The following is a 17,270-nucleotide window of genomic DNA, read 5'->3' as shown; positions in this document are numbered from 1 at the left end:
GTCCATAGCTCACCAGTTTAACTGTTAGAACACTAAGTAGACTGTTAAAGCCCTTGTTAAATTCAAGGTATACAATATCCACAGCTCTTCCCTATCTGCTCAGCTAGTTATTTCATCACAGAATGGAAGGCAGTTCCTCTCAGACCACATGGCACAGAGAATATATAGGTAATCTAAAGAAAGCTTATTACAGACGAGTGGCTAGAGTACACAGGAACCAGTTGCTCACCAACTGGTGCAAACTAGAAAAAAAAAAAAAAAAAAAAAAAAAGGCATCCAGAAATCTGGGAAGCCATAACCAGTTCCCTGTTGGCCTTGCATTTTGTTCTGAAAGGGTTCTGCTCCCTGCAAGCATGATGCCCTCTGAAATGCAGAAAAAGGAGTCAAGATTTTCATTTGCTTTGTCCGTGTAGCAACTTCTCATGCAAATTCAACAACACTGAAAGCTCAGAGCTTCTAGATTTAGGGTATACATCCTCAACACTAATTGCCCGAAATGAACAGATTTCTTCACTGAAATACATATAGCTTGTTGAAATTTTCGCCACATTGAGCTGTATATCGATTTTTCTTTTCAATGTCCTGTGAAAAAGGTGCCAAGCCCAAAATGTTCCTCTGTCGTCATGTGATTCATGGTAGCACAGCCTTACATTCACAGCTCCTGACAATCTCCTGAGTTTTTGCTTTCAGTTGCACTGCTCCAGAGTGAGGCTATCAAAAAAAGAGAGGATTGCTGCCCTAGGATTTCTCTGTACATGCCACTGAAATTATACTAATGCTAACTACTCATGATGATTTTTAAAACAGAAAAATTGGTGAGGTGATAGTAGAGACAAATGGATTTTGAAACTCATCCATATGCACTTCATGTAATGCTAAGTTTTGTATAACGCTATGCAAGGATGTACCATATGTCAAATTGCAGAACAGGCTCTGACACTACCAGTTTCATACAATTGAATAACAAGCATTTAAACTTCAATCATTTCAAGTGATCCAACAAGATGCTGGAATATCAGACTGTTTCCTCTGTTTTCCACAGCCAGCCATCTTAAGATGAGAGTTGCCTTAATACTCTAGATTTATCTGCTGATAATTTTTCCTTAACAGCAGTGTTAGCAGTAGTCCCACTGTTGTGCTGAATGAGCAGTTTTCTTCTTTGCCTTACTTTTCAGGAGTTCGTATATTTTTCTAAGAGCATGTCATTCCTAAAGCTGTTTAGTGTATTTCAAAAGGGTAAAAGGGAAGTAAGAAGAGGAAAAACCCACCCCACCTCTTAATAGTTCAGATCTTTCTGGAATTGGTAATTTCAAAAAACCCAAAGAAAACTGAATTTATACATAACAGGGAAACTTACTTATTTCCATCTAATGGCAAAATGTTAAAGAAAACCCTTTCTAATACTTGCAGTTATGGTCCATAAGGACCATGAATCATTCAAACCATTTTATCTCGGGAATGTAGTATTGAGGAAATGCTCCTATTAATCTACACAGTTTTTAACTAAGAGATGAATGTGGTATTTAGGATATGTTCCTAACTCATCTAGACAGTTCTAGATCACAATCATCTTGTGAAGCTCTGATGCCTATCAATTACTACTTAGAATGACAGGAGAAAGGGCATTAGATTTTATTAGTATTTATTCTTTTTTTTATAAAGAAAGTAAGAAAGGGGGAGAATTTTCAGCATAGTTTTGTACATGGGGAATTTAAAAGAAAAAAAAAAAAAGAATAAAGAGGTTTACGTGTTTGAGAACAAAAGTTGCCAGTAAAAATGCCAGCAGTATGTAAAACAGGGACAAGTCATGGTTGTTGTGGGAAACCATAAATTTGAAATCCTTCATTCTGTGTGTTCCAAAGCAGATGTTCAGCTGCTATAAATCAGCAAAGCTCCCTGACCCTTAATTTCTTAACCGCAGGATTGTGCCAAGGATTTTGTTACACTGAGTTTAGTTAAACGAAGTAGCGCTGTTCTAGCTATTCTAAGAGCAGCTGCACCCTCTAGCGGGCAAAGAATTTTTATTCAAATACGGTAAACCAGTTAATGTCCGTGATCTGAAGCAACCACTGGTTGCATTCTTCAAAACATTTAGCTTTAGTGCGTGACTTGCACATTTACGGTCTATACAATAAGCTATACATAAGCCATAATGTTGTATAAAATCCTGTGATTTATTTTGGTGTGATGATAACATTCTGTACAGGGGAAGTAGGAATTCATCTTCTGATGAAAGAAAAGACCCATCTCAAACCAGTTCTGAAGTTACAGCAACTTGCTCACAACGTCCCTTTCCCTAAGGTTTCTCATCTGATGGGTACTTTTCTCAGTACTGCCCAGCATCTCCTCTGAACAAATAATCATTCCCAACATGGTGACTCCCTGTGAACCTCTTGTCCTTGCATTTTTCCTTGTATATTCTTAAAATGTCATGATTATGTGATAATTTTGCAGATGCATTGCAGACACAGATATGTTACAGGCCCAAGGAACTCCCGGACTCTTGCGGAAATGACATCAATATGAAAGTAGATGGGACTTTAGCTACCTCTGTGAAAAGAGATGAAATAATGGATTTTCATAACAGATCTGAAGGACAAAATGTCATACAGGAAGAAACAGAAGGTTCCAAGAATAAAAAAGCAATAACATTTATATTAATACTTAAGGAGACAAAATAATGGTTAAGTATAGAAAATTAAACAAAAGGCAAGTGTCATTAAACATAAGTACGGTAGATGAAAAGGAGATGAGAACATAAAGAGAGGCAAACCACTGTGTCAGGCTTTTAGAAAAGAAGAATTTGAAACAGAAAACCTAAGAAAGTAAGAAAAGGAATTTAGAGAGCAAGACACTTAAATGGGCAAATGGTTTTAAGAGAATGAGGCTCCTGTCCCTTTAGTACAGACCACTTGCTGAGTATCCTTATTTTTTCCTGTCAGCAATCTAAGCACTTCTCCATTCTGCATTCTTCCAACACATCACCTGCTTCAAAACAAAACGTCCCAGTAAAACTAACTTTTTGCCCAATCTCTCCAAGACAAAAAGTAAAACTAATCTAAATACCAAAATATTAATTAATATTTTATTATATTGATATATTAATATATTAGAATTCAGCTTATTCAAAACAACTAATTCAGTCTTTTGTTTCAAATAACTTTTCAGTTTGAAATGTAGTTCACATTACTGAAATTGATGACTGCATATGCCTTTAAAAAATGTAACTGCATTACTAGCTCTTTTTTTCTTCTGTGCATTGTCACTGCAAGGTAAACTGCAATTAAGCAGAGGGCAGTGACCGCACAGCAAGTTATTAGCCCATTCATGTCGCACTAAGCTTATCTGAGCCACTCATAACTAATAATGCCAGAGATAAAATATTAGCATCACTGTGTTGTTACTTGACATTCTTAATTTAATTATATCCCTAATAGTCTTAATAATTACAGACTTTTTTGTGCCAATTACAATGGCAATTTTTTCCTTTTTCTCCCCCCAAAATTGCAGTCCATAATCCAAAGCCATTTACAGTGAGCCATACACTGAGTGACCATACAAGGATAATGGATGTGTAAATTTTACCTGTAAGATCATTTTATCTGAAAATAACAGAAAATCTCAGCATGCTTAGGGAGAGACAAAAAGACTCTTTAAGCAATGGGAAAATGCCATGATAATTTGCAAAAAGTGAATAGATGACCATTTCTAAAATAGCCCATTTTCTATCATACTTTTTTCCACACTTACAAGTCTTAAATGAAATGCAACAGTGAGTAGAATCATTATGTTCTGATGTAGTTTGTACCATGATTATAGGGGTATTCACTCATCTGTGTTTCTGCAAATGATGGAGTTATAGCTCCAGCAGTTTTTAACAGCTTACCTAAAACTAAACAATTGTCTATAGCATTAAGATAATACATACAGCATAGACACAAGAAAGAAGTCACTTTTAACTTGCTGTATTACCTATCACAGAAAGGTACAATTCTCCAGGAATTCCTTCCCATTCCACAAGGATATCAATCCCAAATATTAACACAATCAGGACAAACAGTAGCTTGTTTTGTCTCATTGGCAGATTCTGAGAGCAAATATCTACCAAGAAATTGTCCATTTTCTCTTTACTAGTCCAGACATATTTGTACCTGTAGGAAGTTAGGTATCCAAACAACAGCTAGGCAACTAAACACTTTTGTGATTTGGTTCAATGGCCTTGTCTAGCCCAGCACAATGTTTCACGTTCTTGGTAACATGTTTTTATATACAGACCTGATGCTGTGATTTTTGTTTTGTTGGCTGGAGGGTGGTGGGGTGGTGTAGGTAATTAAAAGGGAGTCAACAGAACAGGGGACTGTAGAAAACTTTAATTGTAATACTCAATTCTACCTCCTCACTAATGTCAGAACAATTTAGTTAGACACCATCATGATTCCCTTTGCTGCTGAATGCACTAGAGTAGCTTGGCATTTATTAATATACTTGCTTTTCCTACCACTCAAGCCAGACAATGCATATTTAAAGACAAGTAAAATAAAGCCCTTTCAGTGTAGATGAACTTTACTCAGATTTGTCTGGCAAAAATGTACAGTGTCTGTAACTTGTATTGCTGTCTGTCAATAGCAGTAAACCCATAAACTCTCAATTAATCCAAAGACTTTCATAAGTAGGCTTAATGCTTAAAAATACAGTAAGTAAACCAAAAGGGGCTGCACACTTACATAGTATATGATTATGCTCTTTACCTTCTTCTGTGTAAGTGGAGAACTATTCTAAGATGTTACACGCTGAAACCAACAAAATCAAGGTAAACCAAGTGAGTTTGGATTAGAGATAGAAGGGAGAGAAAGGAAGTTGCTACGTTTTCTTAAAAAAACCCGAAAACTACCAAACTACCCTGCACAGGGAATTAAGAGCATTTCTCAAAGAAAAAGAAGAAAGTGAAAAGTGCATATTATTTAAGAGGAAAAAAGAAAACTTGCAGTTTAAAAGTGCATGTTAAGTCACCAAACTAACCACATGATGGCAGTCCAACATTATAAAAAGGGGGAAAACACGTGCATTTAATAGAAACTATTTGAAATAGTTAGCTCTGTGTATACTACTCAGAACATACTCAAGCAATGCTGTAGAGCAGTGATTTTTAACCTTCCTTGATTTGCATACCTCTAAACATTTTAAGGAGGTAAAGACCCAACAGGCAGAGGTCTTTATCTTCCATTATCTTCCATTATCTTCCATTAAAGTGTGACTTTACAGTACAGTTCATACATGCCAAAGTCCACAGAAACATGATTTAAATACCACTGTTTCATAATTTTAGAAAATACTATTTCCATGTATTAGTGTGCTGATTTGCACATTCTTTGTTCAGAGTTCAAACTCCAATCCACATACATTCTGTTTCTGAGATACTGTATACACAAGCCAACGTGGTATTAGACTCAAAGGAGCTCTAAGTTCTTCCTTTAGTGAACAAACCCATGAACACATGCAGCAACCTGAAAAACGAGAAGGCCTGGTACATTCCTAAGTCCAAAGTACCAGGTTTTTTCATATGCTTCTCTCCTAATCCTTCTCTTTAGTTTCTTCCTCACTAACTGCAACCCAACTACCTACATAAATTCACACAATCTTTGGTATGCATATGCAACGTATCACTGGCTTATGAATCCAAAACTTAAAAGATGATCAGTGAGAAATCGAAAGTCGTAATTGTTGACATCCAGTCTCATTCGCTTTTATTCAGTGTTGCTTGCTACAGCTGACTATACAGTTTGCCTTTTATGATTTGTATTAGTGAGGCTAATGATTTAAGTGGTATTTTCCTAATGCTTTTCCTAACCAGCACATGGCAGATTATTCCAGTTGGCACATATGCCCAAGATTGCTCCCTTGTTCCCAGATTCAGATTTTTATTTGTCTATATTGGAGTCGGTGTGCTGTATGCCAACCAAATTAAGATGGGTCAAATTGCATTACATCTTGTGTCTCTTGTTACTGTCTTTGCTTTTGTCAGTATAGTGAGTAATGCTGAAGACATGTTTCCTCATATCTGCATTCCAATTATATGGAGCAAATTAGCAATATCAGAGGTATACAATAGCCAGTAGCTGACAAAACATTTAAAAATAACTTTTACACAACACAGGGCATCAGCCTAAAGCCTCACCAATATGCGGCTATTTGTCATTCTAAGGCAGGCTAGAAATACAGATTCAATTTAACTTGCTGTTGTGACTTCTCTTGGATTCAGCTGAGACAGTTAATTTCCTTAGTAGCTGGTGCAGTGCTGTGACATGGATGTGGTTTGAGTATAATGTTGATAACAGATGTTTTTAATTGTTGCTGGATAATGTTTATACTAAGTCAAAGACTTTTCAGTTTCTCAGGCCTTGCCAGCGAGAGCACTGGAGGGGCACAAGAAATTGGGAGAGGACGTAGCTAGGACACCTGACCTGATCTGGTCAAAGGGATATTCCATACCGTAGCGTGTCATGCTCAGTATATAAACTGGGGGGAGCTGCCCAGGGCCTGCCAATGGCTGCTTGGGGACTGGTGGGGCATCAGTCAGCAGGTGGTGAGCAATTGTGTTGTGCATTGCTTGGGGTTTTTTCTCTGTTCCCTTTGGATTTCATTCCTCTCCCCTTCTCCTTCCTTTCCATTACAATTGTTATTATTATTATTGTGGGGTTTCCCTATTTTATTTTGTTTTACTTATTAAATTGTTCTTACCTCAATGCTTGAGCTTTACATTCCTTCCTGATTCTCCTCCCCACCCCTCTGGGGGCTGGGCAGTGGGGGAGAGCAAGTGGCTGCATAATACTTAAGTTACTGACTCAGGTTAAACCATGACAGACTTTGCAGGAGTACTAGCTGTTAGCTCACCTGTGGGTCCGTAATCACAGATGCCATGGTTGATAAGCATTCTTCCACTCGGTGATGAGAAAGTAAATCTGTTGCGGTTATTTAGAGCACACTAAACTGCAGCACTTCTGGCTCACAACTCCTGAAGCTGTGATTGAGCTTTTCCTTATACTCCTTTCAGTGTGAATACCTGTTTACACCCATGAAATCAATGGGCACTCTCCTCCTAATTAACTTCCTTTCGACAACAGGCAAATGATAATCCAGAGCATCAGAGGTAGGTGGAGGAGTTTTTCCAGCCCTCTGGTGCCTCTGGGTGGTGCCATCCAACTCTTCTTCCATACAGCAGTGACCATTGTCCAGTTTTAGGTTCAGCATCCTTGTTTTAAAGTGCATTCTCCCCTCATTTCTCCAGTTGTTCACTGAATTGTTTTTCCGATTGCACCCAAGCATCCATGACAATGTTTGTTTCCTTCAAACAAGCCCAGCAGCTTTCTGTCCTCCTCCTCATAAAGCCTTCCTATCAGTGCCTAATCGGAACTTTGTGGAGCTAGTTGGCTTATGCTTGCATCATCACACCATTTTGATATAAATACTTGTCTGAAATATCTCAAATGTATAATCAACACACTTTAAAATATATATACTTTGATAGTTTCCTCCTGCTCATGGGATGTTTACAATTTCAAGCCTGCTATACCTAGTATCAAACTCAAAGTAGTGCATCTAGAAGATTTGCATTTTACTGCACAATTGATTCAAAACACACAAAAATTAACATGATGGCCTTTATTACAGTAGGTACAGAACATTAATTTGTTGTTACGAAGCCTTTACTTCTAATGAAGTTATTTCCACTCGGAGTTATTCTTTATGCTAAAAATCAAGGTATCCATTTTAAACATTACTTATGCAAATCCAGAATCCATTCTGTTAATGAATGCTGGAGATAACTGATGGCTTGTCAATAATTATTCAGAAAATGCTTAGTTGTGCAAGTACTTGAAAATTCTTAAAAATCAAAAGTACAACCACACCATCCTCATGGGTATTTGTGGTATGACATGTCAGAAAGCTTATAAAGACTCCGATATTGGCTATTTTCATACTTAATTCAGAATGATTGCACCTATAACAGTTTCAATATATGCTCCATCTGCAAAAAAGTAGTTAAGCATATGATGAAGTGGGTGGACAAAATGTCACAGCTGTTTCATCTGCACACCACATGTAGAATTCCAAGTAGCATATGCAATAGTTTCACCTAGAAAACTTTTAGATTGAAATGTTTTTTCTAAGAGAACATCCTTAATCTGGTTTTGTCAATGGTAATGATTACTACCCTTCTGAAAAATTTTGTTAAAAGCCTACGTTAATCTTCTGCACGACACTGACCACAAAACCTTCATGAAGTTCCCATTTGAATGATAATTACATTTCAGAAAAAAATGGCAGCAATCTTTGATAAGAGGCATTCAGTCTCTATTTCTAAACTCTCTACTCGAAAAAAAAAAGTTATTACTAGATTAGGTAAACCAAATTTATTTTCTACATCTGAATCCTTACAAGTTTGGGGGATGTCAACCACGCGGCTACCTTTCATTCTTTGTTCCAAACTACTGTATGAATATAGGCACTGCCAGCTAAAGAGCTCTTTCCAGAACAGTAACAATATTACGTGTATATATGCAAGCACTACACTTTATGTTAGGTTAGTGCTTCTACAAGACGCTATGCATCCAATACATAAAGTAACTTGTACTGTTATGACAATGAATTCCTGGGGATACCCCGGTATATCCAGCACAGATGCAACATCAGGAGTCTTTGCACACACTGCTGCGTGCTGCACACTAAGCCTTAAAAGGCCATTTTCTCCAACACCGCTATCTCCTCGCAGCGCCATTCTGTTCCGCTCAACTGTTTAAAGCAGCTCCTGGGGCAGCCCGCACCGAGCGGGGCCCAAGGCGGCCGCGGTAGGGCCAAACGCCAGCGGGCGGGGGAAGGCCAAGGGCAGCTGCTAGCTGGAGGCACCGGCCGCGCACCCCGGCGGCTGGCGGTGCGGGCCGCCCTGACGGTGCGGGCTGCCCCGTGTGTTCACCGCTACACCCAACGGCTGCCCCCCACCACCACACGCCGTGAGGCCAGCGGCCGTGCCCCGCGCGGCACGCCTCCCCGCCAGGCTCCGGCACGGCAGGGCGGGGCAGGGCGGGGCGGGGCGGGGAGGGGCGGGGCAAACCGCCGCAGCGATCGGCGCCCGCCGCCGCCCGCCAAACCGCCACACCCCCGCGCGCCGCTTCCTGCGCCCGCGGAAGCACCAGGGCCTGCCGGGGCAGCGGGTAGAGGCCACCGCGCATGCGCCACTCCTCGCGGTGCCCGGCGAGGCCACGCCTCCTGCGCTAGCGCCCCGCCCGGCCCCGCCCTCCCGCCCGGCCCGGCCCGGCCCGGCCCCTCCCCTGCGCAGGGGCAGCGGCTGCCAGAGCCGCCTCCGCCGCCGGGAGACGCCTCGCCCGCCCGGCCGCTGGGCCGCCGCCGCCCCGTCATGTCCGAGGCGGGCCAGGAGCTTATCCACCTGGTGTGGGGCAAAAAGGCCGGGCCCCGCGGGCTGGCCGACACCATCTTCTGCCGCTGGGCGCAAGGTACCTGCGTGCGCCGCGCCCCGGCCCCGCTCCCCGCCTGGCCCGGCCCTTCCCCTGCCTCGGTGCCCGCCCGGCCTCCTTCCCGGCGCCCTTCCCCGGCGCGCCCCGCCGCTCGGCCCACCTGCCCGGGCGCACCCGGCTCCCCCCGCCGCGCCGGCGGGCTCCCCGCCGCACGGCCGCAGGGCGCCTGAGGGGAGGCAGGGCCCCTCCGCCCGGCCCGAGGCAGCGGCGGCCGTTCGCCTTCCCGCGCCTCCGACAGCGCAGCGTGTGGCCCACGGGGAAAATGATGCAGCAGTTTCACTTGCTAAATAATATGTTTTTGCAGCTTGGTCGTCTTCTGCCGCAAATCTTCAACGGAACTTAAAAGAGTAGGGAAGGAAATGTATTTTTTAAATATTTTTCTAGAGCATCTTGTGCCATTATTTTACATAGCTCATGTGAACATGAACATAAGTGGGGTTTTTGTTTGGGGTGTTTTTTTGGCAGGAATGTGGGAGTCACGGATAAACAAAAGGGGGGACAGGCTTGGGACAGATTCACAGGGCGTTTTTAAACAGGTTCTTTGGCAATTGAAGCAGGTGTATACCATCTTCAGCATGGTATCTTAAGAGGTAAAACAACAATAACCTTTGAACCTGGTGTATTTCTAAGATGTTTATTCTGCATTTAAATTACTCAGCCTACACATAGGCTCTTCTTGACAGAGACTTACTGGTATTCTTTCAAAACTGCAGTTGCAAGGTGTAGTACAGAGACTTTCCGATAAAAATTATATGCAAGAAATCAGTCTGTGTAGCTGTCCTGGCTGAAAGAAGGGAATAATAGCTTTGTCTATAACTTACTATGGCCATTGAAGAGTTCTAGTAATGAAGATCATAATAAAACCACTGCTAATATGATAGTAGAATTTATAGATTTAAAACAAAATTAATGTGTTCAGGTCTGAGGGTAAAATTGGCTGAAACAAAAGGATGTTCTTGGTGTTCTCTGTTCCTTGCTGCTCTTTTTTTTTTTCTTTTCTTTTTTTCTTAGTGTGAGTTTTGTCATCTGCATAGTTTCATGAGATGCATGTGTGATGTTGATTTGGGAGCTGCAAAGCTTCTCCCGTCACAGGACACAGAGTGCGTTGCCAGACTCTGATACCTTTTTCCATACCTTAGTCTGTGTTCAAATAATTTAGTGAGAAATAATGGGGGGGGGGGGGGGGGGGGGGAGGCAAAATTCCTTCTAAGTTTTAGAATTTAACCAGAGCTGATAAGCCATTACTTTTCCTAGTGAATTGATTACTTTTATTGAAGTATAATTACTTTCTGAAATATCTCTTAAGTTTTGGTATGATGTTGTAGTTTCAGTACAAGGTTTTTGCAAAGTCACAAAAAAGAATTGGTGTTGAAAACCTTAATTATTTCTCTAACTGGTAATGTTAGATTAATAGAATTGACATTTTCAAGATTGTATATGAAATTTTAGCAGTTTCAAAATTTATTGAAGTGTGTGTTGTAATGCTCCACACTTGTGATCCTGTGGAAGACTGATGGAAAAGGCCTCTTGTGTTCTTCCTGGCTCCTAGAAAGGAACAATTATTTCCTATCTGCCTTTAGGGGAAGTCTTGTAAACTATGCTGTGTAGTATATCTGTTCCCTTCTCTATATGCTCTTTAATACAGTCAATTCTGTGAAGTAAAGCCACATGGTGATAAGTTAGTGTGTTGTTTGGGGGCTTTGTGCTGGGAATTAAAAAAAGTCAGGATTAGTCCCTTACATTGTGTAGCAGCATAATACATTTATCCAACTTTCTGTTTCTATTTTGTTGAAAAAGTTCTGCATAATTTATCTACTGTAAAGGAGTCTTGTCAACACTGACTCATCAAAATTAAAACAAACCCCAAAGATAGAATTCAAGCTTTGTTATTTCCAAACACTTCAAAGTTTAAAAGGTAGACCCCTCGTTTCACATTATATATATAGGAAGAATCAAACAACTAGTTTGGTGTTCGGGTGGTTTTTTTGTGGTTTTGGTTTCTTTTTTTCTTTAGAGTGTAGTACCAACACTGGTATTTATTTCCAATACTTTCTGAATGTTGTCCGATCCTTTCTCAAGCCCTTGGGAAGTTGAGAGCTATAATTTACATTTGGAAAGAAAAGTATAGAGTATGGAGGGTGTTGAGAAATGTAAGACTTGAACCACTCAGTTTCTCAGTAAAGACAGTGGTGTTCTAGGAATCCTCATCATGCACCAAAATCATTAACCATTAAATTCATCTGGCCAAAACTGAAGACAGGCTGATTCTCAGGCAGTTAGCAGAATGGACCTACCTAATGTGGATATGCTTTTGAAGTTAGTGATGGTAATTCCCTCAGCTTCATTTGCAACTTTAAATGTATTGTTTAGGTTCCTGACTTAACAAAGGCATGGCCACAAAGTTGTTGTTGCAGTTGTTGGGGTTTTGTGTTGTGCTTTTTTTACAGAAATGTTTTTGTTAATGACTGCAGCAGAATTTGCAGTTTGAACCTTGTGGGTGCCATTTACCAGAATCCTCAAAGCTGACACAGAGGAATGTAGTGCAAAGGCTCGGTCTGCACTTCAGTGTTTCCTGGCATAGATATGATGACAAAAAAAGAGGAGTTAGGACAACTGAACATACCCATGTTAGGAGTGGTTTTCTTCATTGATCCAAGAGACAAATTCCATTCATAAAGGCACTCATTAGATCAGCCCTAAGGCATGCAGCATCAGGTCTATGCAACTCTGAATGCCTGGCAGGTTTGAGCACAGCATCCTTTCAGAATTACCTAAGCTGTTTTCTCACTGGTCTTTGGACAGAAAAGAGCAGCTGCATGGTACTTCGTTGTCGGCTGGGGTTAAACTTGGAGTGGCTTATTGATGTCGGAGTAGCAATGCTGTCTTAAAATAACCACATCTTGCTGTTTTAGACAGACTGTCAAATCCTTTCTATTGTATATTAGATCTAGATGTTTATTTCATTACTTCCATAATGCAGAGTTGTCTTAAAATAGTGAATTCATTCTGGAGGATGCAAAACCTTGTGAAGCTTGCAGAGTGAAAAGTTAGGCTTTGGGGCAGGAATACAGTCTTTTGAGAGACTGTGTCATTATGAGTAAGTAACAGCTCTTTCAGCACTGTTATAACTGGAAGGAGACCAGAAGATACCATTTAATGTGAAAAAAATGGGGTGTGAACCTGTAACTTAAGTTGTCAAGAAGATTGTATTTTCTGGCTAACAGGCATGGTGGCTACTGCGTAGAGCTGTAAGAATTTGAAATGCCCTTTAACACAATTATCTAAATAGTGAACCCTAAAACTCTTTACTACTGTCTGGGCCCAAAAAGGAATATCTGAAAAGACATTGTCCTTTCTTAAAGTAAGGCTGTGGGGCTAGTGAATCCGGATGAGGCTGACAGGCTTAAAGAAAACAAAAGGTCTTGAGGAGTGCTCACATAGAAGGCTCTTACCAGCGTACAGATTCAGAAGTTTCAGTCAAAATTCAGGAGTTTCATAGAGCTCCTTTGGGTTTTTTTGGTTTGTTTTACAAAAGCGTGATAAAAGGCAGAAGCGTTGGAATCTTACCTTGTTTTCTGGCAGCTTGTTGCCCAGTTTAGTGGTAGCCTGCCAGGTAATTTGGATACTTTCCTCAAACTCTTCCAGGACTTCCTGGCTCTTTATCTACAACCCACTAAGTGGAGTTTTGGTGTGGTACTGCTGTAGTAAAGGCTCCTTTCTTTTTGTGTCTGTGGAAAAAGTTGTTTTGATGGTTTGGTGGTTTGTGTCCCGTCCCTGTCCCCCCCAAAAAAAACTTCAGTTTTATTTCACTATAAAGATACACTTTGAAAACCCATGCAAAAACCTATATGCAAAATGTCTGTCATTCTACAACCAGCTCTGAAGAAAGGATGAAACATTAAGATGTGCTATAAACCTTGTACTTGCATAATAATGGTTTATTCTAGTGTTTTGGGATACAAAAACTGCCTGATAGAGAAAAAGTGCAGTTCCATGGTGAGAGACCAGCTCAGCAGAGAACAGTACAAAAAAATGAATAGCGCAGCATCTTTGTAGCTAGTTTGGACCAGGGAGAGAGCAAGGGTTTTTTTCTAATGTGGTTAATGTTGCATGCTCTTTAGGCACACACACCCTTGTCTCCCTCATTCAGCTAGAGCTGGTTCTTGCGTTTGTAAAATGACAGTGTTACTAATGTCTGAAGTGTCTTGGATGTGAAAAAAACCACATTTTTTTTAGAAACACAGATGCAGGAAGGGGGTGGGATGCTCATAATAGAAGAATGAATGGGTTTTATAGTGCTTTGGAACATGATGTGGAGTATTAGATGAAAAGCAAGAGTCAGTAACCAAGTCATACATGCGTTCTGGCAAACTATGTAGAAGAGCTAAGAATTAGGTGTAAGAAAAGAAGTGTGGGCCTTGGTAAATGCTAGATTTTGGGGAAATAAAGAGAACAAAACTTTGTGTTGTGTGATAATAGTGGACAAAGGATATAAAGACAGATTTGGAAGTATCTTAGTCATTATAACTCAAAATATTGGGCAATACACTACCAACAGGAATCTAGATCCATTCCCCACCCCTCAAAAGGTTAAAGCAGTACAACAGTAGTGATGTGGGAAAAATGAGGTCAATGGAGCATTTAATAGGGTTATAAATGACAAGGGAGATGAATGATAATGATACGACTTTATTTCATATAGGTAAGTGATGATAATTATACTCATGGATAAAAGGCAGGCAGGTTAATTAAAAAAAAAGATTATTTTGGCTGCTTTACATCTAATTTACTTCTGAATTTTTATCTTGAGTGAAAAAAACGGCAAGGTAGATATGATTTGTTAAGAGTGAGAGTAAGTAGAAATTAGTTCGGATCAGAGATGCTGGTCTTAGCTGGTAGCTTAAAGGGTGGCCAGGGCATTACTATTAATCATAAGGAAGAGTGTGGGGTTGATGGGTGTTTGTAGATATTGCCCAAGACGTGTTTGTTGTGGACTGCAAAAAAGGTAAGTAGGTGTGATTGCAGGCTGAGGTAGACTTGAACCCAGATGGACTTCAGACTTCTGGTTTCTGAAATTTTACCTGAGCTGACTTCAGATTTTGTATAAGGATTGAAAAAGAGAGCAAACCCGAAAACCCTAAAGCCCATTTTTTTGCTTAACAGCTTCTAGAACCATAATGTTTATTAAGCATTAAGCAGTATTCAGGTGAAAAGAAATTAAGTGTTCCTTTAGGTATTCTAGATGTTTTTTCCTATGGTTGTGTTCTGTCAGATTCTGTGTAATAGCGATTTTGCATTGTCTGTCTCAAATTTTATCCGCTCTGGTGGAACACACTCAATTTTCTTTATTTTTAGGAAGCAATTTTGAAAAATAGGGCAGGCTTAAGCTGAGACAGTTCATGCTTTCTAATGAGAAGACTGAAGAATGTGAAACAAATTCAAGATTTCTTAAGTGTGGTTTAATGGTACCACATCCAAGTATGTTGTTTATCAGCAGTGGCTAAATCATTAAGACTACTAAAAAACCCCTATTGTTGCCATGTGCTCAGATGGCATGCAGTAACACTTCAAAGTAGAGGAAGACTTACCTTTTAATATGATAAGCCTGCACGAACTAATTCAGAAAGTTTAAAGGACTGGTGATATTTCTTATTAGGGCATGTTAACAGGGGAACGAAAAGACACTAGGACAAACTTTGGTTGAAGTATGGATTAATGGAGCTTCATTTGGTGGTGCTGGATCCAAGTATGTAGGCTTGATGTGCAGCTGGGTTTTGGATATAAAATACATCTTTATAATGTACTTCTGTGCATTGAGTTAAAAAAAACCAAACAGGTGGAGCCTTCTGTCAGAAACAGGGGAAACCCTGTGGGTTTTCTTAAGAAATATGGCTGTGTAGAGGAATGAAGCTGCATTAATTAACATTGATAATATACAGCTGTGGGCTGGCTTCAGGGGTGGTGGGTTGGCTGATGTGCAGCTGTGGCTGGTTTTGTTAAGGGGTTGGGCAGCTAATGAAGAGGGAGCAGCCGAGGAAGAGAGAGGAGGAAGAAGCAGAGAGAAGAAAGAGGGAATGTGAGCCTGGGATGAGGAGCAGCTAGGAGAAGGCAGCAGAGGGATGGGCACGAAGAGTATGTTGGTATGAGATGGTAAAAGACCTTGTTGCAGCTGGATAGTTTGGAGAGTGCAGTGACAATTGGTGCCCCCTTTTGAGGACCTTCAGATTATGAGCCTGGGTGTAATGAGTGGCAACAGCAGTGGTGGCTGTGCCAGGGGGATGTTTGAAGTTTTGAGTGGTGACGGTGGTGCCCAATGTAGTGGAGACAGGTGGGGATAGCCTGTGATCCATATCACGTTGAGATAGGCGGGAAGAGCCTGGGGATCTGGATCAGACACCGGTAAAGGTGAGCCGTTGGGAACAAAGAGGAGGAAGCCTGATAGTTTGGAGATTGCTGCGACATGGCTACATTGATCCATCTTAAGAAAAAAAAATCTTCACGCTGTTGTTGAACAACTTTCTGTAATTTCTGTGATGAAATATGGCCTACAGAACATGCAGTAGTCTTCTGTTGTGCCGCTTGGGATGATGTACCTGTCATGCAGTAGTGTGGCAGTCTGCACCAGGGCGATGCATTTCACCAGTTCAGATTCACATCCAGGGGTTAGCAATGCCTTTGGTATGGCAGCATGTAATGATACAGAGTTCAGAAAAGGAGAAATTGTGGGCAAGAAGCATTGATTATTTTTTTTTTTCTGCTGAGACTGACACTGCTGTGAAAATATGCATGTATCCCCTTTCTCCCTGCCCCCACTAGCTTGTGCTTGCTGGTTGGTTGCTGACTACAGTTGTGTGGTTTCTAGATCACACTGAACTAGAGTCACTTTAGCACAATCTTCTCAGCACTTAAAAAAATAATGCAAAATATTGCTGTGAGTAACCTGCCATGTGTCAGCTTCATCAAGGTAATTGTCCATGTATATGCATTTATCCATGAGAAGTGCAAGCTGTGAATCATCATATCTTGAAGAAACTTTAAGGGCGAGGTGGTAACAAACAATTCTGCAGTAATTGTTAAAGCATTTGCTGTATTACATGTAATTCTGAAATACAAATACATTAAAGATGGAAGGAGAAAATAGGGGATCTTGCATCTCAGTAAATAATGGCGTTCTTTCACAGAAGATACACTATGAGGCTTGCTTCAGTGGTTACAAGTGAATATTTGAGTTATTCAGCATATTTCAGGCTTAATAGTAAGCACTGATAGGCCAAAAATGAGATCAGTGGGAGGCATAGGAAATGTGTTATGCATGTTCAGCAAAGGTTCAAAGGTAACTTTTTTTACATGTGAGACAAAATATTATCACTTAGACATGAGATTAAATTGACTTCTAAGAAATAAACCAAAATAAAATAAAAACTATGGTTTAAACATGCAGCCACGTGCTCTAGTGACAGGTTTACTGTTAAAAATCCTTTAAAACCCCAGCTGTTGGCATTTCATGGTCATGATTTCATTGCTGAGCTAAATAATTCATTTCTGTGCTTTGACCTGTATTCATGACAGTTTTTTTTCTTCAGAGAGTTTAGGCACATTCTGTTGCATTCTCATAGGAAAAAAAATCTTAAACTTATCTACTCTTTAAAGGTGAATAAATTGTGTCATTTCTGTTAGGGAAGGAGTATACGTAAACATGTGCTTGTTTACATATTTCACTAAATACAGTCTTACTTCATT

At 40.5% G+C, this 17,270-nt stretch overlaps 1 protein-coding gene and 1 long non-coding RNA gene across 2 annotated transcripts in view; one reads left to right on the top strand and one right to left on the bottom strand.

Moving 5' to 3' along the window:
• LOC129784494 (uncharacterized) overlaps positions 1 to 17,243 on the bottom strand; it is a 62,348-nt gene extending 45,105 nt beyond the window's left edge. Inside the window, exon 1 of the long non-coding RNA XR_008747288.1 lies at positions 9,631 to 17,243. This is a non-coding gene — a long non-coding RNA (uncharacterized LOC129784494). The remainder of the gene's footprint in view (positions 1 to 9,630) is intronic.
• MINDY3 (MINDY lysine 48 deubiquitinase 3) overlaps positions 9,317 to 17,270 on the top strand; it is a 55,711-nt gene continuing 47,757 nt past the window's right edge. Inside the window, exon 1 of the mRNA XM_055804462.1 lies at positions 9,317 to 9,509. Within this exon, the coding sequence (XP_055660437.1) occupies positions 9,413 to 9,509 (97 nt within the window). The 5' untranslated portion in view covers positions 9,317 to 9,412. The remainder of the gene's footprint in view (positions 9,510 to 17,270) is intronic.

The sequence above is a fragment of the Falco peregrinus genome, chromosome 5, assembly GCF_023634155.1.
Source record: "Falco peregrinus isolate bFalPer1 chromosome 5, bFalPer1.pri, whole genome shotgun sequence".
NCBI classification, from domain to species: Eukaryota; Metazoa; Chordata; class Aves; order Falconiformes; family Falconidae; genus Falco; species Falco peregrinus.
Note: the sequence above shows the minus strand (reverse complement) of the source record. Positions and strands in the feature narration are given on the sequence as shown.